This window comes from Pelodiscus sinensis, chromosome 10 (assembly GCF_052426305.1).
Source record: "Pelodiscus sinensis isolate ZL-2025 chromosome 10, ASM5242630v1, whole genome shotgun sequence".
In the NCBI taxonomy this organism is placed as follows: domain Eukaryota; kingdom Metazoa; phylum Chordata; order Testudines; family Trionychidae; genus Pelodiscus; species Pelodiscus sinensis.
The window spans coordinates 29323304-29348879 of NC_143061.1; the positions used below are offsets into that span (position 1 = coordinate 29323304).

Sequence of the window (25576 nt, forward strand, 5' to 3'; positions counted from 1 at the left end):
TGCTAACTTTTCCTCAGAAAGGTTTTCTAAGCCTTTTATTATTTTGGTGTCTGTCTTCTGGACTCTTCTCGTTTGCCCATATCTTTTCTAAAGCATGGCACTCAGAACTGAACATAATACTCCAGCTGGGCTGTACCAGTGCCAAATAGAGCCAAGACAATTACATCCCATGTTTTACATACAACACTTCCGGTCGTACACCCCTGAATAATTAGCTTTTTTTCAAAACTATAGTCCTCAGCTCCTTTTTGGCAGTACTGCCAACTAGCAAGTTATTTTCCATGTTGTAGTTGTGCATTTGATCTTTCCTCCCTACGTGTAGTACATTGCACTTCTCTTTAAGGAGCATCATTTTGTTGATTTCAGACCAATTCTTCAACCTGCCACGGTCATTTTGAATTCTAATCTTGTCCTCCAATGTGCTAGCAACCTTGCTCAGCTTGGTGTCATCCACAAGTATTTAAATTTGACCACTTTTGGAGGGTCACATTCTGTGCCCCCACCAATGGCAGGAGGAGATCATTCTCCCTGCTGCAGCCCAGACCAGGAGTTCTGTGCCCCTGCTGATTTTGAAGGGGACTGTGGCCCTGCGCACCCTCTCCTGCGCACGCCCCATTATTCAAGTAATTAATTTAAAAAGACTTAACAGTAACAGGTCTAGAACAGACTCCTGTTCACTAGACATATCCATCAGTTTGACAGCAATCCATTAATAACTACTCTGAGTACGGTCTTTCAATCAGTCATGAACCCACTTCATTATAATTTCATCTAGGGCCCATTTTCCTAATTTGCTTATGCAACTATAGTGTATGACTCTCAAAAGCCTTACTTACTAAAATAAAGATGATCACATCTACAGCTTCTCTCCTACCCACTAGGCCAGTAAGCCTGTAAAAAGAGAGAGACTGATTTGGCTTGATTTGTTCTTGACAATTTCATGCTGGTAACTACAGGCAGTCCCCGGGTTACGTACAAGATAGGGACTGTAGGTTTGTTCTTAAGTTGAATCTGTATGTAAGTCGGAACTGGCGTCCAGATTCAGCCGCTGCTGAAACTGACCGCCAGTTCTGACTTACATACAGATTCAACTTAAGAACCCCAAGCTTCCCCAAGTCAGCTGCTGCTGAAACTGATGAGCGCTGATTCCAGGAAGCCTGGGGCAGAGCAACTCTGCCTCGGGCTTCCTGTAGTCAGCGCTGGTCAGTTTCAGCAGCGGCTGACTCGGGGACGCCTGGGGCAGAGCAGCTGGGGGGCTGCTGGGTTGCTCCAGTAGCACCACTCGGCGCTACTGGACCAACCCAGCAGCACCCCAGCTGCTCTGCCCCAGGCGTCCTGATTCAGCCACTGCTGAAACTGACCAGCAGCGGCTGAATCAGGACCTGGGGCAGAGCAGCTGGGGTGCTGCCGGGTTGGTCCAGTAGTGCCCAGAGCGCGTGCTGCAGGACCAATCCGCAGGACCAATCCGCAGGACCAGCTGCTCTGCTCCAGGGTCCAAAACAAAAGCCTGGTCTGCTGGGAGGGGGGGCACACTATCCGCACCCCCCCCCCCCAGCAGACCAGGGACACGGGGAGCAGAGCAGCAGCGGCAGTGGGGTGCTGCGCCTCTGAGGCTTTGCTCTGGCAAAGTCTCAGAGGCGCGGGACCTCCCCCCCCCCCCCCCCCCGCGGCTGCGGCTTCAGTCCCAGTGCCTGTGGTCTGCTGGGGACGGTCCTCTGGCAAAGCCTCAGAAGCGCGGGAACCCGCCCGCTGCTGCCGCTTGAGTCCCGGTGCCTGTGGTCTGCTGGGGACGGTCCCCAGCAGACCACAGGCACTGGGTCTCAAGCAGCAGCAGCAGCGGTTCCCACGCTTCTGAGGCTTTGCTCTGGCAAAGCCTCAGAAGCGCGGGAACCCGCCCGGTGCCCCTAGTCTGCTGGAGACGGTCTCCAGCAGACCAGGGGCACCGGAGCACCTTACGAACGGGGCTTTCTCGCCCCGGAGCTCGCAGGTAGCAATCCGCTACCTCGACCTCCGGGGCGAGAAAGCCCCGTTCGTAAGTGCGGATCCGACATAAGTCGAATCCGCGTAAGTCGGGGACTGCCTGTATTTACAACTGTATTGTAAACACCTGAAGTCCAGTACAGTAACCAGCAGAACAGGAATTTATCCTCAACATTTTCACACTAGATTTAGAATAAATTTCAATACTCAAACATATTGATCCTTAGACCAGAAGGGGCCATCATCTGACCTTGTGCATGGCATAGGCCACATAATTTCTCAAAAATAATTCCTAGATCATACCATCTAGACAAACACCCAATCTTGATCTAAAAACCACTAAGACGTTAGTAGTGTAGAACAATCATCAGTGCAACAAAAATACACCCCCAAAAAAGGAACTCAAGTGGCAAAATACACTTGTAAATCAGTACTGCAGCCAGCTAACAAACCTCGCCTTACCTTTGAGGCATTAATGACGATGTTTCTAGCAGATCCATGTTCATCTCCAGAGAAGGCTGGTTGATTATTGAAACCCTGCTTTACATTCACTGCAGTAAGTTCATCCTGCAAAGAGCATATTTGTGTTAAGTTCGCTAAATTTAATTTACCATATTTAAAACTTGATCATTTGCATCAACATATTTTCATGACAACAAGTCTTGGTGTGTCACATTGTAAATTTGCACATGGACTGTGTATTTTCTGCACATCTTCCCTTTTCAGACAATTTTAGAGAAAGAATGACAGTATGCAACTTGTGTTCCCATTTACATGAAATAATTCTTCCTCGTTCCAGATTTCCAGGCTTCTGCTCAAACCTGTCTGTATTTTTGTGGAAGCAGGAGGGTTCCTATAAAAAGAAGAAATAAGGAAGAACAGAAACTGCCTGGACAGCAAATCCTCCAAGTATCTGCACGTCAGGCCCACACACACTAGAACCAGTATCAGAGGGGTAGCCGTGTTAGTCTGAATCTGCAAAAGCGATGAGGAGTCCTGTGGCACCTTATAAACTAACTGAAGTGTAGGAGCATAAGCTTTCATGGGCAAAGACCCACTTCGTCAGATGCAAGAACCGAAACATCTGACGAAGTGGGTCTTTGCCCACAAAAACTTATGCTCCTACACTTCAGTTAGTCTATAAGGTGCCACAGGACTCCTCGTCGCTTTTGTAGAACCAGTATGGTTCTACTATTTGGAAGAGGGGAGGACATGAAGCACAGAAGGAGCAGAGTGAGACTCCATAGCCCTCTGCACGTCTTAAAGCTGAGCTCCAGAGCAGGATAGGCTCTGGATTAGCCAACGGTATATGCCAGGGCATAACAAGCAGGTCCTGGAACTGGATAGAACCACTAGCCACAAACCCCCATGAAGGGGTACATGAAAGGGTAGGGGGGTCTCCTGCCTTCATTTCTTCCATCTATGTCTCCAATTGCCTTTACTCATAAAACAGTCTGACCCTCTGGCCAAACTGAAAAGCATTCCCTTTGGTTACCCTTAAAGGTCCAAAGGAAACCCACACAAGACTGGAATTTCCTCTTCCACTTCAGTAGTATCACAATAGCCCCTTTGTCCATTGACTGCCATGGTGCCAGTACACCACTGCTATCTTGTGCCAACCCTCTAATCAGAGGCTTCAGCCCCTAACATCTTGGAGCAGCAAACTAGCTTCCCACTCCATGCATAATTCTCTCTGATCCACCTCCTCCTCCCATCCCTGACTCACCCACTCCATTGGTCCATCTCCCCTCTCCTTCCACCAGCTTTAGCACAGCCAGTTACTAGAAATTCTGTTTGTTTGTCCTCACGCTCTGGATAACCTCATCAGCATGCTGCTCTTCGCAAGTCTCTCTCCACAGTGACAAACAAGGTCTGCCTTCTACATCTGCTTCCCCTTCCCAGCAGGCCTCGTTCTCAGCAGTTACACTCTCCTTCCAGGAACTGTAACTTACAGAATACCTACTAAGACCCAGCGTTAGAGGTGCCAGGCCTCAGGTTTGCCTGTTATCCACATGTTGTATTTAGGATTACAGCCAATAAACTGTACTAATCTGCCACCTTTTGTTGTTATTGGTTTGGTGGGCAGGGAGGAGGGTGTTGGGGGGGGAGGGGAAAGAGTGAGAGGCAAAAGGATTCCATGGCTCCTCGTGTTCCCATCAGCTCCAATATGTTCTCCAAGCAAAGCCCTTTTATGCAAGGCACCAGAATTTCTCTGTACACCAACATGCTTACATATATATTTCCCCCAAAATATATCTTAGGAGAATGACTGAACATTAATATTTAAGCCACCATCACTAGCACTGAATTCCCATTATCATCACTTATGCAGCAGACGACTCTATTATAGGTCTCAGTGCTCTTGGCTGCATTACAAGGACCATTTTCTATAATGACATGGTCTTCATAAGGAAGTTCTCCAGTGTATTGCTAAAGCCAAATATGGTCCTATTGTAACAGTATGATTTTTCTAGAGCCATACTGGAAGGCCTAAAGCCAAATTGGAAAGCCTAAAGCCTTCCTCTGCAGCCAGAATGATCAGCAGAAGCCATTAGCTGTAAAGCTTGGAGTCTCATACCCACATTCCATCTAAATTGCATTAAAATAGTGTGAGACCAGGCTATTAAGGAGACCCTGCCTAATGGCACCCACTGTCACCAGATAAAGAAACAGATCTCAAGATGGGTAAAGAAAACAGTTAACAGCATTTCCTCTGCCAAGAAATTGTTTATCATTAGTTGAGGTTGTAGAATCCTCATTCTAGGATTATGGCACTCACTTTCCTAGGCTACGTCTACACTGGCCCCTTTTCCGGAAGGGGCATGTAAATTTCATGAGTCGTCGTAGGGAAATCCGCGGGGGATTTAAATATCCCCCGCGGCATTTAAATAAAAATGTCCGCCGCTTTTTTCCGGCTTTTAAAAAAGCCGGAAAAGAGCGTCTAGACTGGCCCCGATCCTCCGGAAAAAGCGCCCTTTTCCGGAGGCTCTTATTCCTACTTCAAAGTACTTTGAAGTAGGAATAAGAGCCTCCAGAAAAGGGCGCTTTTTCCGGAGGATCGGGGCCAGTCTAGACGCTCTTTTCCGGCTTTTTTAAAAGCCGGAAAAAAGCGGCGGACATTTTTATTTAAATGCCGCGGGGGATATTTAAATCCCCCGCGGATTTCCCTACGACGACTCATGAAATTTACATGCCCCTTCCGGAAAAGGGGCCAGTGTAGACGTAGCCCTAGTGTTTATCTGTATGGTCTTGGTCTGGTTTTTAATTGTTTCTGTCTTCTGTGTAATTAATTTTGCTAGGTGTAAATCCACCAAGGTGGGGGGGTATGATTGGTTAGGTAATTCTGTCCCAGTATATTATGATGATTAGTAAAATTAAACTAAAATAATTGGTTATGGTATAGCTAAGCAGGACTCTGATTTCACTATATAAACTGGGGCCCAAAAGGAAATTCTTTGGGAACCAACTCTAGGACACAGCTCCAAGATTAGACCTGCTAGATCTCAACCCTGTGCCAATGACATGGTGCTGTAACTGGATTCCCCCGGGATGGAACTGATCCTGACTGGCCATCAAGACGAGTTCACCTGTTTCATTGGGAGTGGTGAGCACTGTGTGACTGGTGTTTGTGTCTGGTTTTGCTTATTGTTAATAAATACAGATTAAGTAGGACATTAGGCTATGTCTAGACTTCTTGCGCAAAAACTTCTTGTGCAAAAGCGCATCCACACCTCAAAGCACATCGCTTTTGCGATGCGCTTTTGTGCAATACAGTATCCACACTGCATGGACACTCTTGCGCAAGAAAGCTCTGATGGCCATTTGCATCAGAGCACCTGTGCTTTTTCAGATAGGTTCTATTTGCGCAAGAAACCCCTGCAGAGCATCCACATATTCCTTTTTGTGCAACAACTGTAGCACAAAAAGGAGTTATGCCTTGTAGAAGAAGGTTTACCTACACCACAAAAAGCCTTCTGTTCTGTCGATTGACTGTTGATTTATTTGCGCAAAAGCATGCTTGAGGTGTGGACGCTCCACAGGTTTTTGCACAAAAACCTTGTTGTGTAGACGTAGCCTTACTGTATTGGTAAAAGACCCCCACAAAGTGTAAGGTTACACCTAAGCCTTAGGAATGGGTGGGGGTGGGTGCCTATATTGGAAATGTTACCTTTGAGCCCTAGAAACAGGTACAGGTGGGTGCCTATATTGAGAGGGTTATGCCTGAGTCCTAGGAAGTGGTAGGGGTGGGTACTCCTAGAGAGAGAGGGTATATTGTGTGGGTTACATTAGTACACACATAAATTTAATATTTCCATCTATTTGTCCTCCCCTTTATCAAAGATTTATTTAGTGTTGCCCATAAAAGGTAAATCCCATGATAAAGTTGTTCTACATCCTGTTTAGGCCTTTTAAGACTCAAGTCAGGGGGACCAATTGCATTTATACCTCCTCTCCAAAGAGGGTTCCATATTTTCAAAGGGGGATAGGCATAAATTAGGTCTACCTTGCAATGCTAAATGGAGTTATACATCTGGCCTCTGCCTCCCAGCCCCTCTAACAGGTACCATAAGTGTCAAAAGTTGTGGACACTGCATTATCCAGGTGCAATGGCATGGCTATACTCCTGAGGTAATTCTGGCATTTACTGGAATGCACCTCACAATCCTTCGTGATCATAAATTTCAGACATTATTTAAATTTTACACCACCCAAACAGCACAAAACATATTTCAGATAACACCAAGAGCCCTCTGGAACGCCGATATTAATGTTGGATTAGAAACCTGAAGGTTGAAGCTGTAGGAAACAGAAGGGATGACATTTCTATATTTTTATGCACTCATGCTGTGGCAGCTGCACACATGACGCAAGTTAACATAAAGAAGAAATGAAACTGCTCACAAGAGAAAGCACAAGCAGCCCTGGTGCCTTAACAAGCCGTTATAAATATCACAAGGATGATAAATAACCAGAGTCAATCTGGACTTTTTAAAAAAAAAAAAATTAAAAAAAGGAGCCTTGCATGGCCTTCTGAAAAAGAAATCCGTGAATCTGAAAGCTCTCAGACTGGCCAAAGCCGAGTATTCCCACAGCTGGGGACCTTCTGCTCCAGGCCTTCAGAACACACATCTTGGTCCCATCAGCACCTTACATGCGCTGATGGTGCACAGACAGACATGGTGTCTAAGTAGTCAGATAAGAGAGAATGAAAAACTTTGCAAATTAGAATCAACATATTGAACTGCTCCCAGAAACAAACAGGAAGCCAGTGCAATTCAAGGGGCACAAGTAAAAAATGTGTTACCAATGCACTACTCAGGCAGCTCCACTCAGACTTGCGTTCCGTGGCAAGGTTAGAGAATGCCGTCCTATATAGTTCTGTCCCAAGAACAAAGAGCATCTAATTTATGACAAGTACAAAGACAAACAGCCTGTGCCACCTTTTGCTTGGCAGCAACTTTCTACACAACCATTTCAGAATGTTGGCTGAAACCACAACTGAAACAGACCTTTACTGTTCCTACTGAAATAAGCAGGATAACTAGCTACAATGAAGCAATGGTGTCCCTTCTGCAGTTCAACCGACTTCTTCTGGGGAGTTGCTTTTACAGTAGGAGTATTATGGTGAGAGGTTATCACTATTATAAAGTTTTGACAGCGACTTGATCCTACAGAGATTTATGCCTTTGCTTACATTACACAAATGCACAGCAGCGTCATTAATGGGACAACGAGAACTCAAGAAGAACAAGTAATCCCATTGAGTTCAGTGAAACTAGTCACTTGTACATACCTAAGTCTTCACAGGCTTGGGGTGCAATGTTCCAATTAAGACCAGTTCTAACTATGTTCCTCAACTCCCTAAACTTTACAAAACAAAACAAATCCTGTGCCAGGAGAGGGTTTAAAAAAATATGGACTATAACTGGAAGTTTCCTAATCTGTTTTAGCAAAACAGCCTTCCAAAAAAAGTTTGACCTAGAAACTCCCTTTTGGTTTATTCTGCTACCCTTAACAATGAGCAGAGATTTTGAGTATTTTGGGGAAGTCTGAAGGGTAACGTAGAAATTATTTACTACAGTATTTCTGAACTTAAGAGAACTGCCGGGTTTATGAAGGCAATCAGCAACACTAATTTGAATTTTAAATTAATACAACAAAGTGCTAAAATACTCCTCCCACTACACCATCCCTAAGACAGCCTTGCAAGCCAACCAAGAGATGAATGTGATCAAAAGGATTCTCAAAAGGATTTGGTGTATGTCTTTATTTTAATTCTGCTTTATTTTAATTCTTTTAAAAAAAAAAAAAAAAAAAAAACCTATTTGCAAGTGACATTGTGTTCCAAATAGGGATGTTAATAAGTAGTCAAGCAATCGACTATCCAATAAACCTAGGTTATCAGTTAATCTAGTTGACTACTTGGGGGGAGAGGGGAGCAAGAGCCAGTGCTGGGGGGAGCCGGCCTAAAAGCTAGTTCCCCCAGCACCATCTTTGCAGTGCCACCTCCCCCCATCATGTGAGGGAGGGGGCAGAGCTGTCTGCTACACATCCCGCCAAGCAACCCGTCTGCAAGGAGCTGCAAGCTCAGAGGCATAGCGAGGGTGTTATGTACCCTGGGGCAAAGGCAAAATTTGCGCCCCCTACCCCCACCCACTGCTGCCATGAGGCAGGGCCCCAAACCTGGTGCACTGCTGAGCACAACCCTGGGAGGAGGCAGGGGGAGCTTGTGCCGCATCTTTCCCCACCCCCTCCAATTTGGGGCCGGGCCCCTGCATGCGCTAACCCATTGGCAGAGATGGAGGAGGGTCGGGCGGGGGGTGGAGAGGAGGCTCCAGACGGCGGTGCTTGGTGGAGGAGGAGCAGGTGAGCCAAGGGATGACAGGGGAGCAGAGGGGGACTAAACTGGCACTCCCCACCATGGTGCCCATAGACAATTGTTCCTCCCTGCCCACCTTCGCTACACCACTATCCCAGCTCCCTGCTGGGAGCCCCTGTGAACAGAGGCTGCTGGACTCTGTGCAAGCTGGGACCGATCAAGCCCAACTCAGTCCCGACTCGTGCTGGGTCCAGGAGCTACTCCCCCCCCCCCCCCTTCCAAGTGCAGCTCTGCAGTTTAAATATAGTAAGAGCCAGGCGGGCAGGCAGCCCCTTCCTCCCTTATCAACTAATCATGTAGTCACTAGAAAGGTCATTGACTACACTATTAGCTAATTACTCGCTTCCTAATATCCCTAGTTCCAATATTATACATACTGTTGGCCTATGGTACGAGTAGAAGATGAAGTAGTACCATTAACACTCTAGTTCTTCGGTTTGATTTAGGGAGATCAGTGTGTTCATGACTATGCGATTAACCAATAAACCTGGTCTTATCAGTTAATCCTGTCAACTACATGCATTCTCCCCCTTGATGCCTCTTGCTTTAAGTTGGCTCCCAAGAAGCATTGGATCTACCTGCCCCCTCCCCAACACCTGTGTCTCTGATAGAGAGGCAGTAGCACGGGGGTGAGGGAGGCAGGTGGGAACTGATATGCATGGGGAGCCAGCTTAAAATGGTTCCCCCCATCACCGGCTCTATGGAGCTGCCTGACACCCCATAGTGCAGCCTCTGACAGAGAGGCAGCATTGCCGAGTGACAAGGGGTTCCACGGGGGAGTAGCCAGGAGCATACTGACTGCCAACCCCGCCTCCAGGGACTATCAAATAGATGTGTAGCCACTCAAATTTGATGTGGTTACACAACTATTCAATTACATGCCATCTAACATCCCTAGTTTGATGTTACTTAGCCCTCCAACAACAGTTCAGACAGAAGAACTGGAAGTACATCCATGCCTTACACAGATCTAAGTGGGACTTCAGAGGAGTGGGATTACTTTTATATTAACTTCTTCCCAATCAGCTTTTGATTTTAAATTATAAAATGTTTAACATATCAAAAACAGAGGTCAAATAATCCAGGTATACCATCAAAAGATCCAAACATATCACACAAGTTGGATTCAACCAATCATTTTCATATCACTGAACACCCACCAAAGTAGGAAGATTAAAAAATTTAAGAAATAACTTAAGTATCCCATTCTTGTTGATATCAAAGAGATATATCAATTCCTTAAGTGGAGTGGGATCAGATCCTGAAAGTACAACTTTCTCAGAAAAAAAATGCCAAGCAAATTGGTAATACATCAGTAAAACACTTAGGACTTTTCCACACAGGGAAGTTACCGTTCAGCAAGCTAGCATGTGGAATTAAAGTGCACTAGTTACTCTGCACAAGCACCCTGTGTGAACGCTTATTGAGCAATAAGAGTGTATTAATCTAATGCACATAAAGGCAGTCTTACTGTACAATAAGCGAAACACACAAAGTTTGTGTAGAGCAACTAGTGCACGCCTGCTCCTGAAGCTTTTCCTCGGACAAACCCTACATCGTATACAACTAGATGTACAAAGGTTAAGCATGCTGTCACTTGGTTTTCAAATCATCTCCAAGCAACAAACGCAGACATGCAGCACAGTGCTGTCACTCACAAAGAGAGACCCTCCCGTGGCACGCTGCACTGGTGTTAAAAGGTGCCTGAAGGGATGTCAAATCTGCTTTCAAAATGTCAAGCAGAGGCCCCAGCAAACCCAATGAAAGATTTAAAACTGGTTTGTAGTTTTAAATAGCCATTCAAGTAGCTGGGCTCAAATTTTATTAAGTTTTAATTGCTTTACAGAGCTTTTTTCCAGATCTATCCACGCATTCAGAACATTCATCGCTATAGTCGCTGGACATATATAAAGGTGACAAGTTCAAATATCCTTTTCAAAATAATAATTATGAATTAGAGTGCTGATGTTCAAAAGTGCAGAGCATCCTCAGCTTCCACGGTTTGAATGTCAGTTGCAGCTGTTCCACACCTCTGAGAAAAAGTCAAGCCTTAAACTTATTTCGGTCCTTCATTATTACACTACTCACGTACTGCCTTTGTCATTGTGTGGTAGTCTTGCAACACCTACCAAGTGCGGTCAAACAAGTCTTCAGAATATTAGCATGATGATCTGCCGGGTTTCCCAGAACTGTGAGCCAATTTGCTACCCCTCTGAGTCTCAGCAAGTGTGAACACTGCTGCTGCTAAGCTTTATATTAGTCTCCTTGTCTTGCCAGCACACTGCATAACTCAACAAGTCCAAACCTTGCCTGGCAGGGAAGAATCAGTGAATTGTAATTCCCAGGTACCTCAGATGTCTTACTGGTGCACCCACAAAACCTTACTAAATTCACTGCTCCTTTAAAGAGTTATTACATAGTTTATTAAGTTAACTGGGATCAACAAACCCTCCACTTCAATCACAGCATTCTGAGCTAGTTTATGGTAAAAGTAAAGCAAATGTATTAACAAAAGGACACAGTTTTAAGTGAATAAAGATAGAAATGGCTACAAACAACAAAACAAAAAATATGCTTCTAAAATGAAAAATTAACCAACTAGAGTCTTCTGTTCAAAGAAGTTTCTCTCCCACATTCTTGCAGCATAGCTTTCCCAGTCATTAGTCAGGACCTAACATATAGAGCTCAAAGCACTTGGCTTTTTTGACTGCATTGGTGAAAGATAAAACAAGTGTCATCTTTTTATAATCCAGTAAATCTTTCAAATATACTCTTTTGAAAAGTATGGCCAGACAAAACTTCTCTCTGCTGTGAAGTAGACACTATGCTGTCTATTCCCCCCATTTGTTAGCTTTATGCACCATATACGTACATTCATTGTCACTGCCTGACAACCAAACAAGTCAGACGAGCAAATATCTATTCCTTTTTCTAGAGCAAACTTTGTTTATGCATTGCTTGGCAAACACATTTTAACAGTATTCCAGCATATATTTATAACTCTTCATACAAGCCTCATATATATACACCATAAAATGATTTTTAGGACCAGTGTATTAAGATACCTGTTTTATAGGATACCTTCCATGATGACACCTTTTTGGTATAGATCATGACAACAGTATATGAGGTGCCTTGAGCTGAGATTTGCTGTTGCACATCAGGGAGTCCCATGCCTGGGTGTTCCGAGCATTACAATTAGTGTATAACAGGCCCACTCCAATTAACGTTTTTTAATCCAGAGAGAGAATACATATGTGTAAGAAGCAAGTGCCCCATAAATAATTATGTTCACACAATATTAAAGGATCATTGTCAGATTATACAGTTGTATATGAATTTGTTTTTCATTGATTGAAAAAGAATATATTTCAGCATTCTTTAGGAATGCTGCATCATTGGGCTTCAGTTGCTGCATCATTGGGCTAGGGAAGGAAAATCAGAAAGTAAATGACTAGAAAATTACAGAGAAAAATGAAATGGGAACTGCCCAGTATACTTTACTTCATACACTTCAGATAATCTGGATGTCAAACAGCAGAAATAGCAAATGGTAAATTAGATTTTAAATTATTTCAGTTTAATAGTGTTATTACAAACAAGGGAATTTTTTTTAAATGTAGTTTTAACTTGAGAAAATCCTTCAGAGGACTAATTTAAAGGAGACCCCAGCAATCTAAGTGCAACAGGTATAAAAGTACACTAATGAACTGGCTCCTGTAGTTGGACCACAGCCCTCTACTGGATAGAATCAGAATTACTGTACTGTCTCATAGGTCCTGCATCTAGAGCAGAGTTCCCAACCTTTTCCAGATGGGACCCATTTTGACAATTCAGGAAGACGTGGTGACCTGAGGCAATTCAAAAACAGGAGGAGGAGAGCAGGTAGATCCACCTGGGGAGACACCTGGCGACCCTTTTGAAATGCAATGACGACCCATATTTGGGTCCCGACCCATAGGCTGGGAAACCCTGATCTAGAGCCTGCAAAACTACGAATATCTGCTTCACATTCACAGATGTGGATATTCAGACCATTTTTGGGGATCATGGATAGGGCAGAGGTGTAGCGAAGCGGGCTAGAGGTGGCAGTTGCCCCTGGGCAACACACTAGGGGGGCACCAGGTTGGGGTGGGAGTGAAGCGCACGCTGCTCTGGACCATGTAACACTTTTGAACAGAGACCCGGGAATTGGCTAAGTGCTCCCGGCTTTCTACACGCTGCGAGCTGAGGCAGCAGGGCCGGGCGGCAGCAGCAGCCACTTTAAAGGTTAGATTTCCTTACCCAGCCATCCCTTCCTCCAGTGCCTGGCTCTGGGGGAGAGGGGAGGGGATTTGATGGGAGGTGCTGCCAGCACTGACAGGTGGGGGAGAAGGGAGGGCCTGATTTGGGGGAGGGGTGAATGCATTGGGATGGGGGGGCTGGCTCTGGGGAAAGGTGGGTGCATTGGGGTTACTTATAAAGTATCTTATTTAAAAAAATTATAACAAAAGGAAAAACTTGGAAAAATAATAGTCTGGTTATATTTTAAAGACTAACAAATGTATAGATCAGGCATGTCAAACTTGAAGTCCACTGAGGACCACACAAATGAAAACTGATAGAAGTACATTTTCTTTGGTGTCCCTGAAAGCTATCGGAAAGTTGTAATTATTTATTATTATAGATTATGTTTTAGGTATACTTTATAATATTGTTTCAGGTCTTGTTTTAATATAATATAATAACTTGACGTGTAAAATTATTATTTACTCAAAAAATAATTTAAATTTAAATATAAATTTAAGGTACTTTTAAATTTTGTATATGATACTTAACTTGTTTTGTTGAAATAAAAACAAGTATAGACCATGGTCAATCAAATAGAACAGGCTTCTGTGAAAATGTCAGATACCCTGTAAGTTTGAAATTTTGCATAAACATATAATTATTTGTGCAATTGTAAAAAATTGATTTATATAATTATTTGTGCAATTTGTAAAAAATATGTATACATATTTGATATAAAATTCATACACATTGTGATTTTATTTGGAAATAAATAAATAAAAACCAAAATATTAACAAAATATCCCCTCCACTGCCCCAGAACCAGGCACTCCCATATCCTCGTTCTATCCCAACTCCCCTCCGCTCCCCCAGAGCACCCCCCCCCCCACCGCTCTAACCCAATGCCTCCTCCTTCCCCCAGACCCAGGCACTCCCAACCCCTCCCCCCCCATACCTAATGCCTGGGTCCCAGAGCCAGGTTCACCGCTGCCAAACATTTCTTCCTTAGGCGCTGGGGAGGTGTGAGCACAGCAGCCAGCTGTGAGCAGGCACTTGATGCAGAGCAGCCCGGCTAGCCGTGATCTGCATGCACTTGGCCACGTGCTCCAAGCGGCAGGCCACACTTTATACTTTTATAAAATGTAGTGGCAGGCCACAAAGAAATTTGATTGGGCAACATACAGCCCGCCAGAAGCCTGTTTGACATGCCTGATGTAGATGGTATCGTGAGCTTTTGTGGGCACAATCCACTTCCACCCACTAAAGTCCATGATACCATCTACATAAGGGGTGGGCAATAATTTTTGCCCAGGGCCTACTTCAAAATTTTTTGAAGTAGCCCTGGGTCACCGCGAAAGGGGCAGGGCTACCCAGACCATGGTTGGTCTGGGGTGGGGGAGCCCCTTTGCCCTCTCCTTCCCACTAGGCATCCATGTCTCTGGTAGGGCAGGAGGAGGCTTCGGCGCACCCCCGCCCCCAGGCCAATTAGGGCTTGAGGGCGAGGGAGCACAAGAAGCTTCCTCCTGCTTTACGAGGAGTACGCGGCACTTGGAAGTGCTGTGTGCTGCTCCCAGGGTGGAGGCAGAGCAGAGAAAGCTTCATGTGCTCCCCCGCCCCCAAGCCCTAATTGGCCTGGGGGCAGGGGAGCAGCAGGGCCTCCACGGACTGGATCCAACTCACGGAGGCCCTTTTGCCTACCCCAGCTACATGTTTGGTTAGTCTTTAAAATACTACTAGACTGTTGTGTTGTTTTTTATGCTTTTCCTGTTACAGACTAACTCGGCTACCCCTCTGAAGCTTATAAAAAAGGTTCTATACTATACCATTCCTTTTTGCCTCCCTGTTTCCTTTCTCCTTTGGCAAGTTGGGCAGGCAGGCGTTTCGGTAAAAATATATCAGACGTGCACACACTGCCCCCTCTACCTCAGCTGGTGCTGGATAATCAGAGCCTCAATTCTAAATTTGGCATTACTGAAGTAATAGATCACCCCACGTTTTGTTGCAGATTTTCCATCTCCCAGTCATAGCAGAGATTTGGAATTAATGTGGCTCTCTCAGCTAAAAGTCTTATGCATGTTTGGATGTTGTGATTGTGAACACCTGGAGAGGCAGTCTGCTCAAGGCAAAGTTGGCCTTGAATCTTCATATCTATGGCTTCAGTTTAATAACTTGTGTGAAATTCGGAAGAGCAGCTCAACGAGACCTCTCTCCTTTACTTAAGGATAGAATCTCATGGCAGCCTGAAGAAAAAAAGTCCTCATGGCAGACAGAAAACCACGCTTGTAGGGTATCCTCAGCCTTAAACTACTTGTTGCTTCAAGTGCCTTTAAGAAAGTGAGGGTGATTCTTGTGTTGTGTGTTAGTTTTATTTAAAAGATTTTCGGAGTGTTATTTTAACAGATAAGTTAATCTCTTACATCCATAACTCGTGTAGTTTTTCGCTGTGTGATAATGTGAAAAACAATTAGGTTAACTAGGTAAGTAAATGGGCAGTTAGGAACCATTACAGATTGCTTACAATAAATTTATTAGGTATCTTGTTAGTCTTTAAAGTGCTACATAACGTTTTTTTGTTTTACCAAGATCAAACTAACTACCTCTCTCTATTACAATAAATCTGATATGCTCAAAATCTTTTTTAGTTTTTATTCATTAAAGCAATGTGTTACTCATTTGCTATAACAGTGGTTTTAAATGCTTGAGTGAAATATAGTGATGAAATTCATATTTAGGTTGTATAACATTAATTTATCTCGTGTTTTATAAAACTTACATATTTAAGAATTGGACATTTTTTATGTAAAAGACATGAACCTAATAAAAATGGGTTATGAATTAAAGAGAAAAAATATTTAACAGAATGTAAACCACAAAACTTTATAATTTATGTCTGTTGTTACTAAAATAAGTGATTAAACAAATATCCTAAGAGGTGGATTATTTACAGTGGTGTAGTCGGGGGGAGAGAAGAGAGAAGGGAAGTGGCCCCTGGGTGCCACACTAGTGAGGTGCCAGTATAGTCCCCCTACACTCTCCCTGTCATCCCTCTGCTCGCCTGCTCCTCCTCTGCCCTCCGCCACCGGCTGGAGCTACCTCCTCCCCACCTCTCTGCCCCAGCCCAACACCCTCCACCTCTGCCAGAAGGTTAGTGTGTGCGGGGACCCAGCCCCAAACTGGAAGGGGTTGGGTAAGACGCGGTACAAGCTCCCCTCTGTCCTCCCACGGTCGGGCTCAGCTGTGCACCAGGTTCAGGGCCCCACCATTCAGCGGTGGGAGGGGGCGCCAATTTTGCCTTCTCCACCGAGCACATAACACCCTTGCTACACCTCTGGAATTCGGTGCTGATACAAATTTTGCATCTGAAAAGGCTCTACCTATATATATATATATATACACACAAAAAAAAAGAGCAAAAGAAGTTTCTCATAAGCTGAAGTAGTAGGAGCCCATATTTCTTCAGAAGAAAGATTCGGTTTCCGTCCCAGCCCTTGCTCTGAAGATTCACGCACACAATGCCATAATAATGGGTACTTGTGTTTGCCACCATTTATAATACAGCGACAATAAATATCTTTTGTATAAAACTCTGGATTCCCTTCCTCATATGAAATTTAAGTATGTTCGTTTGGTTTTTATTTTAAACATTTTACATTTTCACCTTTTTTTTCAGTACAATATTACAAGACAGACAAAGCATTATTCCCAGTCCATGATGCATTGCTTCAATGATGCTTTGAGTGGCACAGAGCAGCACAAAGCCTCAGGACACTTCAACACATCTTCAAAGCATTGTTGCATGGAAGAGCATTGACACAGTATCTAGTCGCAGCTTGAACTTTGTCAATTTACAGTACAGAGATGTTGGGGAGAGTTCTCTATTCTGGCCCCCACCTGTTGGTTTTGCCCATAGGAGAGAGTGATCTGTGCCACTGTATCATGAAAATCGTGACAGACCCTTAACTACGAACCAGTGCACAATATTTTCCTAAAATGTAAAATACATTTATTATGTGTTTTAGGAAGATGCACATTTAATTTTGTAATATAAGTGTCCTTAAGAATGCCTACATTTCTACTTGCAGGAATCGCTGTTAGGACGTGTGTGTGTGTGTGTGTAAGTGCATGACTTGTTAATTCAACATGCCATTATGAAACAGTCCTAAATACAATTTATTTCCATTTGACTGATGGGATTTCAAAAAGATGTGAGGTCATCTTCTAAAACATACAAAGGAAGTAGTGCTATCATTTAGACTTATTAAACCGAGAAACACAGTCCATAGAGCTAACATGCTGAAACGTGATTTCACTGATGACACCACACAAAGCAACTACAAGGGATTAGAAATGAGTAATTATAAAGCTGTGATATACAGTGGTTAGAAAATGAGACTGTATGTCAGGAACTCATGTGTTCAAATCCTATTGACTCCTTATATAAAGCATTAAGGGCTGATTCTGTCCATGGATATACAATGTAACTCAACACAAAGCTTGTACAACCAGGCCCTCATCCTCTCTATTAAAGAAGAATGTTTAACTACCTACCACACAGAATTGCTATGAGGATTAGTTAACATGTGTAAACCTCCTTCAAGAGGTGAAACAAACCCAAAAAAGTAACCAAATGTCTGTCTGTCCATCCCACTCTCTCACACATACACACTAGCTGTTTTTGAACTACAGGCAGTCCCCGGGTTACGTACAAGATAAGAACAAACCTACAGTCCCTAAGTTGAATCTGTATGTAAGTCGGAACTGGCGTCAGCCGCTGCTGAAACTGATCAGTTTCAACTGCGGCTGAATCTGGACGCCAGTTCTGACTTACATACAGATTCAACTTAAGAAACCCAGGCGTCCCCAAGTCAGCTGCTGCTGAAACTGATCAGCGGCTGATTCCAGGAAGCCTGGGGCAGAGCAACTCTGCCTCTGGCTTCCTGTAGTCAGCCGCTGGTCAGTTTCAGCAGCGGCTGACTTGGGGACGCCTGGGGCAGAGCAGCTGGGGTGCTGCTGGGTTGCTCCAGTAGCACGGCTCCTCGGCACTACTGGAGCAACCCAGCAGCACCCCAGCTGCTCTGCCCCAGGCGTCAGTTTTAGCAGCGGCTGAATCAGGACCAGCAGCGGCTGAATCAGGACGCCTGGGGCAGAGCAGCTGGGGTGCTGCCGGGTTGGTCCGGAGCAGTGCTGCGGGACCAACCAGGCAGCCCCCAGCTGCTCTACCCCAGGGGTAGGCAAGAAAAGCCTGGTCTCCGGGGGGGGGGGAGGGGGCACTAGCTGCATCCTTCCCCTCCCCCCCCCCAGCAGACCAGGGAGACGGGACTGCCCAAGTCCTCCACGGCTTTGCTCCATCTCCCTGGTCTGCTGACCTGGGAGACGCGGAGCAAAGCCACAGAGCACGCGGGCAGTGGGACAGTCCAGGCACGCTTGGGCTGTCCCGCTGCAGGCGTGCTCCGCAGCTTTGCTCCCCGTCTCCCTGGTCTGCTGGTCGGGAGATGGGGAGCAAAGCCGCGGAGCACACCCACAGGGTGATAGCTCAAGCGCGCCCGGGCTGTCCCGCTGAGGGTGTGCTCCAAGGCTTTGCTCCCCGTCTCCCTGCAGACCAGGAGACGGGGAGCAGCTTTTCTCGCCCCAGAGAAACATTTGGTTACATAAGTCGGATCCGCGTAGCTCGGGGACTGCCTGTATACAAGGATGCATTTTAGTACACATTATATTTGAGATTTCTATGTCAGAAAGACAACTGCTCCAGTATCATGGGCATTAGGATTACAGCATAGTATCAAGACTCTGACCCAAAGATTGCACAAGTCAATGGGAGCCTTTCCACTCATTTCAATTAGCATCTACCTCATGTATCTGGTTTCTTTCATTAATAGATGGTGGTTGCAGATGTGGCTCCCAAGTCACATAACAGAGACCATTGCTATGAACCATACATGCACAAATACACATGCATTAACTGCATATCTAGAGGAAGGTTCAGGTCTCAGAGTACACAGACTATTTTTAAAAAAATGGGTATTTTGTGGTGTTCTCCCCTAAAATGCTAGGTGTAACAAGACAATACTTTGAGCAGTCAGTTTAAAAGAGATATTTTGAACCACACAACTGCAAAACCATTTTTGAGCTGGGGGAGAGTTTTGTTTTATTTTGGGTGGGTCTCAGTCTCACTTGTTCTCTCACTCTCTCATATAAGATGTTAATAGCAATCCATTTGTTGTGTTAGCTAAAAAAATTCACCAAAGACAGACAATAGCACACTGAAGTTAATCCTGGATCACATTTTCAGACTTACTGGATTACTATTACATTTTTTGGAAATGCTTTTTGAAAAATTAACAAGGTACAGGGTGTTATGATCAGCGTCTGTGTTTATTTTTCTAGTCTCAGAATGAAAATAAAATTGAGATAACAAAAAAGAAAAAATTCAAGATGAAATACAAACACGTAAAATTAAATCTAGAGCATGTACCAATAAGGACAGGTGAATCAGTCAGAGCTGCACATATTCAGCTACATTCGTAATACTACCTTTATATACTATTACAAATGCCTACAAAGAGTAACAGACATTACTGAAACAGTAGGTTTCTTTGGTGAGAAGCATGTATAATGTCTCATTATTTCAGCTCTGGCCTAAGTTTTTGTGAGAGTTTATTTACTTACTGTAGCCAGCAGCAACAGGCAAGGGATTGGATTTGGGGGCCTTTACTCCCAGGCTAAAGCACTAGTTTGGGTAACCAAAGCCTTCCTGAGTAAAGCCATGTCTACACTGGGATTTTAGGCTGGCACAAATCCCCTTGCATATACATGTTTTGTTGTAGTGCAGCTGATTTTTAACTATGGAATCAAGAAATAACTCTCAAACAGATGAGAAAGCACATAGACAACATATTATGCTAGTTATGTCTTATGAAGGACATGCTACATTGCAACAGGTTGAGGAAGGAAGCAGGAGATGATTAGTCTTAATGTTAATATGGCAATTAGTGCTTTCTAGGGAACTATTCAGAATGGTGCTTCCCTTACTTTGGAAAGGGGAAAGCACTGAACTTCAAAACCTCATATGTATCAGAGGCTGTGAAGATTACACATTGAACATATTAAATGGATGCTCAGAGCATGAGAGAAAGGAGTGACTGGCATGTGTTTTCAAAGGGCCTAAGAAGAACAGGCGTATTGTGAACCTGCATAAGGGAATAGTATTGGGAGAGGTTTCCTGGTATGCTGGATCAGACAATTTAGTATCTTAAATGAAATAAAATATTGGTTATGGCTTTAATGGGAGACTTTTTAACCTAGGAGAACTGAAGTTTGGGAAGAGTCATACTCTATGCTCCTAATTTGAAAAGGACAGTTGAAACCCCTTCCTTATTGGGAGCACTTCTTAAATACGCAGTGATATGTGTGACGCTAAATTGTTATACTTCAATTCTGTAAATCATTTTGAGATAGGATTTATATTAAAGGGTACGTCTAGACTTCACTCTAAAATAGAAATAAAATACACAACTTGCATAGTGCCTATTTAGATTTTATTTTGAAATAGGCTATTTTGAAATTTGGCACATCTACATGGCACCAAATAAAGCACTGCTTCGACACATCCCTTATTCCTAGTGGAACAAGGTTTACAGGGATGCTGAAATAGCGCGTCCATTATTTCGAAACAGTGGACACGTTCCTTGGATACCGCTGGTATCCCGAAATAGCTCTGTAGTCTGGAAGTACCCAAAGGGCTAAATCCTATGTTTTTAAATGAATGGGACTACTCATGATTAAACAGACAAGAGCTGGCACTAATGCTGCATCATATTATTTAGTTTAAGTGTCATTCTTTAGATCTGCATTAGGCAGCATTTAATGTCATGCATCTAATGAAGTAGGCTCCAGCCCCTGAAAGTTTATGCCCAAAGACTAACACATTTATTTAAGGTGCTACAGGACTCTGGGTTGTTTTTACCTGAAATGGACTAACACAGTGAGCTCTCTGAAACTTGTATTTTAATGCTACTTCTTTTAAATGGACACTGTCAACTTGAAATCTAGCAAGTATTTTTAAAGAGACAAAAGTAAGCTTAGGTACAACACTTGCTTGAGTTCCCCTGTATGCATATTTTCCTTATTTCTTTTTTCAATTTTTTCTCTCCCATGTTACGTGAAAAATGTGTTTAATTAACAAAGGACGCTGATTATACAGTGGAACTTTCTGTCAAATGCCATCTAAAGTAAATACACCACAAATAATTCTAGAATCTTTCTTTTATAGTAATAAAAGGAAAAAAACAGAGACAGAAGTGTGATTTTTAGGGTGAAAGTATGCCTTCAACCACCCTTTTTTCTGTAAGTTACAGTACTAACTCCAAAGAGACTGACCAATTGTAAAAACCATAGATCATGAAGTCTTGAAGCCTATAACAATTCATATTTGCACCCATTAACTGTAACACCAGATTAGAGATATGGATCTTGAGAATTCAACCTGTGAGATGTTGCCTGTTCTGAATGGAGTATGGATTTGGAAAAGGATGAAATGATGTTTTTTGACACCAGACTAATCAAAAATATCTACTACAACTTGCTTCCAACTTTTCTTCAATCATTTAAAACTTTTTACCATCTTCCAAAAATTATGACTATGCTTTAACAGAGACTGAGTTTATGCTGCTACTGTTATTTCATACTTTATGTGCACAGTGTAACAAACATATAGTAATGCAATATATGAACATAAAGTGAGTAAATCCTAAAATTATATTTCAACCAATTATCTCATGACAAACAATAGAAATAGAATAATGGCCGATTTATTAATACAGCTATGCAGTGTATTCTAAATGTTAATCAGCTGGACACTTGCCACTATCATTCTTATTGTAACGGACTAGATACGTATAAAATGTATCTTCAAGAATCACTACACTTTCTAACTAAAAACATATAACATTCCTGAGCTAAAAGTTGATCTGTATACATAACAGCTTAATCCAAATGCAGTTCCATAAATTTAGTCAAAATATATAATGTCACATTATAGTAAACTGGAATTTTATTTATAAATATGATAAGAGGGGCTACATGGAGGGTGGAAGAGAGGGACTGGAAGAAAGAAGGAAGAGAATCCTCAAGGGTTCAAAGGATTGTTAATAAGATAGAAAATGGAGCTTCAATATAAATCACTAGCCCACATCCATCTGAAGCCAGCAGGGATCAGAAGTAGTTACTAACTGATAATGACTGTTACTGTTTGGCCTATATCAATCAGTTGATGGCTTAAGTCTAATGCATAGTAGATGTGTCCATGTTCACAAACCACCATCAAAATTAGTAGCCCCTGGCATCCTTGCTGGTTGTCTCTGCAAAGAAACGAAAGACTGGATGGGCCATGATAATCTGATGATCTGGAGAATCTTGCACTGCTGCAGCCCATTCTATACTAGGTCTGTAGATAACTAGACAGCTTCATTCTCTAGGACTCAGGCTCACAACTTTAATAAGTGCTAAACTCACCAAAAAACATGTGGGGGAAAGGGCGGGGGGAGTTGGAAATGTGATAGAAACTGTATAATCAGCTACTAATGAGAAGAATAGCAGCGAATGGATGTGTGTGGCCTCCATACCACACAAGGGGCTTTGAGCCTGATCCAAAGCCCAATGAAGTACATAGAAAAAATGAGAATCTCACTGAATGGGCTTTGGATCAAACCTCAAGACTTTCTGCTAGAGGCATAAACTGCTTAAAGTAGGAGCTTTGAGTGTAAAAGAAATACAAAACTGAGATGGGGAAATCTCCTTGGCCAAAGGGGAAAATGTACAGGAAGCAGATATACTGATAGTGTAACTGACTGTCAGAGTTTACAAAGAAGCACCAATTCAAACACACTGCTAGCCCTGAATTACTCTCCCAAGTCCAAAATATAGAGATTAGCCGTAATGTTAGATACATTTTGCTATATTATCAAAGACAACTGCCTCGTAAAGATCATGGTCAAATATTTGGATAGTATTTCAGAGTAGAAAGTACGGTAACTTCTTCCCCTACCCCCTCTGACCAAGTTTTAAAAATACATTTTCAAGTTTCTGAATTCCTCTGGCTGCAGCTTACCTCAGAATTGAAGGTCATCCACAGCCCACTGCTTCAGACTTATAAAAACATGTTTCTAACCATTAAATTCCAGTCACCCACTTGAGATGGCCAAGCAACTAGTTGCTCTTTGAAATTGGAATAAATCCCTACTTCTGCAATTTCAGATCTCTATTAGGTTTACCTACAAATGGACACATCAGCAAGCACTGCCTAAAGAATTACCTGTCATGTTGGGATTTGCAATTTTACAATCTAGATTAACAATAAGGGGCAGATTTTGTTAAAATGCACTTTTAGAAAATAAGATACCAAACCTTTGTAACAGAGGACATGAACACTTGTACTTCTTAGAAAGTTTTACCCTAACAAATTCAGGGGGCCCATCTCATTTCAGTCATCATCTCTGGTAAATATTTACTAGTTTTCTCCCCTCCTTCCCTCAATTATATGCAAAATATCTATGAGGGCAATTACCACCATTTGGCTGAGGTCACAATAAGGAAAGGAAAGTTACTAGGCAAAATGGTTTACAGGTGACTATAGCTTTCACTTGTCTGAATCACTACAGAGGGGAAGCAGGTGAGTTAAAAAATAAACAAGTCCCATGACAAATTATAGCACCCTGACTCTTTTAACAAGTGATTATTTTAAAATAATTGCAGTGTATCCTACCTACGGAATGCCATGGTTACTGCACTGTGCCTACCTGCCAGGGGTACCCTGAGTGTTAGAAGCCAAATAGCTTTTGTTCCAGCAGATGTTACTGAGCATTGCCCAACAGCCAAAGTACTTGCCTATTGCAGTCCAGCATCCATGGACAGAGACAAGCTTCTGTCAGTCACAAATGATTGTCCCTCTCCTCTGGGTGGGGATTTACTGCCCCAGACGGCGGCAGAACCAGTGTCCCCAGGCTGCCAAGGGAGTGGAGAAGTGGAGGTCTCCTGCTCCCGCAGGTCCAGCGAGCTACGCCTGCCCTGGTACCCAGCCCCGAACCCCAGCCTCGCCGCAGAAAAATGCAAGTCAGGGGGGTGCCTCGCCTTGCCAGCCGACATTTTTTCAAAAGTTTAAAAGGCTCCACTGGGAAAGGGGATGGGGTGGCTGCAGCCGTGGCGGCCTCAGGCCCAGGCAGGGAGCAGCCCCCCACGACGGCATCCCTGCTCCGGCTCGGGGCTCCCCTCAGACTGGCAGCAGCTCCGCGCCGGCAGGCTCCTTTCCCACCCCCGCCCCCATCACCCCTTCAGGTGGCCGCCGGGCAAACTTCTGCCCCTCGCCAGCCCCGCGGAGCCCGCGCCCGGCGCAGCCGAAGGCTCCGGCTCTCACCTCCTTCTGCTTGGGGTCCTGCGGGTAGACGTCGGGCGGCCCCAGGCGGGGGCGTTTGAGCGGTCTCTGCTCATAGCTGAGAAGCCCGAAGGCGGCCATGATCTCTCATGTTAGCCGGCAAAATGAATGGGAGTTGGAGACGGAGCAGGCTCTGAGCACCAGGGAGCAGCACTTGGCAGACAGGCTCCCTCGCGCCGTCTGGCTCGCTCTCTCTCTCCTGCAGGGGAGCGAGAGGCAGGCTGGATGCGGCTGCCTCCTGACACGCACCAGCATCGCCCCCGGGCTGCGGTCGAACAAGTGCCCCGCAGCTGGGGCGGGCGGTGCGTGCCCTGGGACAGCAGCGCAGCCAGCTGGAGGGACGCGTTTTGGGGCGGGGTATCCCCCCCGCGCCCAGCCCTGACAGGGCTCTCTCACTCTACGCTAATTGCTCTGAGGGGGGTTCAAACCGCGCTGGCGATTTCTTTTCCAACTATATCGCTTTAAATCCCAGACAAGTCGCTCAGCAGGAGGGAGATGCCTTCCAACTGCATGGGGGGGATACCAGACTGCAAGGCAGAGCAAAAATCTTTCCTCCTGAGGGGGGCCCAGAAATAAACTGATTTTAGATTAATCTCAAAGTGAAGGAGAAAGAATTAATCTTCACATAACGGAGATGTTCAAAAGCGTCAGCGGTGTAGCCCAGTTAGTCTGTAACTGGACAAACAACTGAATAGTCTAGCAGCACCCTCTTGAACTATTTAGTCTTTAAGGTGCTACTAGACTACTTGTTTAAGTTTTTCCTGATACACACTAACTGGGCTACCCCTCTGAAGCTAAAAGACTTTATAACTAAGATGTTCAAAAGCTTCAGAGGGGTAGCCCAGTTAGTCTGTAACAGGAAAAAATTAAAAAACAACAAATAGTCTAGTAGCACTCTAAAGACTAACAAAACATGTAGATCAGCTCATAGCAGAGCCTTGGCTAATAGCTTGGGTCATAACAAAGCAAAACTTTGTTTTAATTAAAATGTTATTTGCTATTACATGGTTTAAAAGCTAAAG

General features: G+C 44.1%; 1 protein-coding gene across 1 annotated transcript in view; it reads right to left on the bottom strand.

Moving 5' to 3' along the window:
• The window catches only part of MED12L (mediator complex subunit 12L), a 479380-nt gene extending 454415 nt beyond the window's left edge, over positions 1–24965 (bottom strand). The window contains exons 1-2 of the mRNA XM_075937725.2: positions 24537–24965; positions 2443–2547 (exon numbers count right to left, since the gene is read on the bottom strand). Of these exons, the coding sequence (XP_075793840.2) occupies positions 2443–2547; positions 24537–24635 (204 nt within the window). The 5' untranslated portion in view covers positions 24636–24965. The remainder of the gene's footprint in view (positions 1–2442; positions 2548–24536) is intronic.
• Positions 24966–25576: the final 611 nt, after the last annotated feature.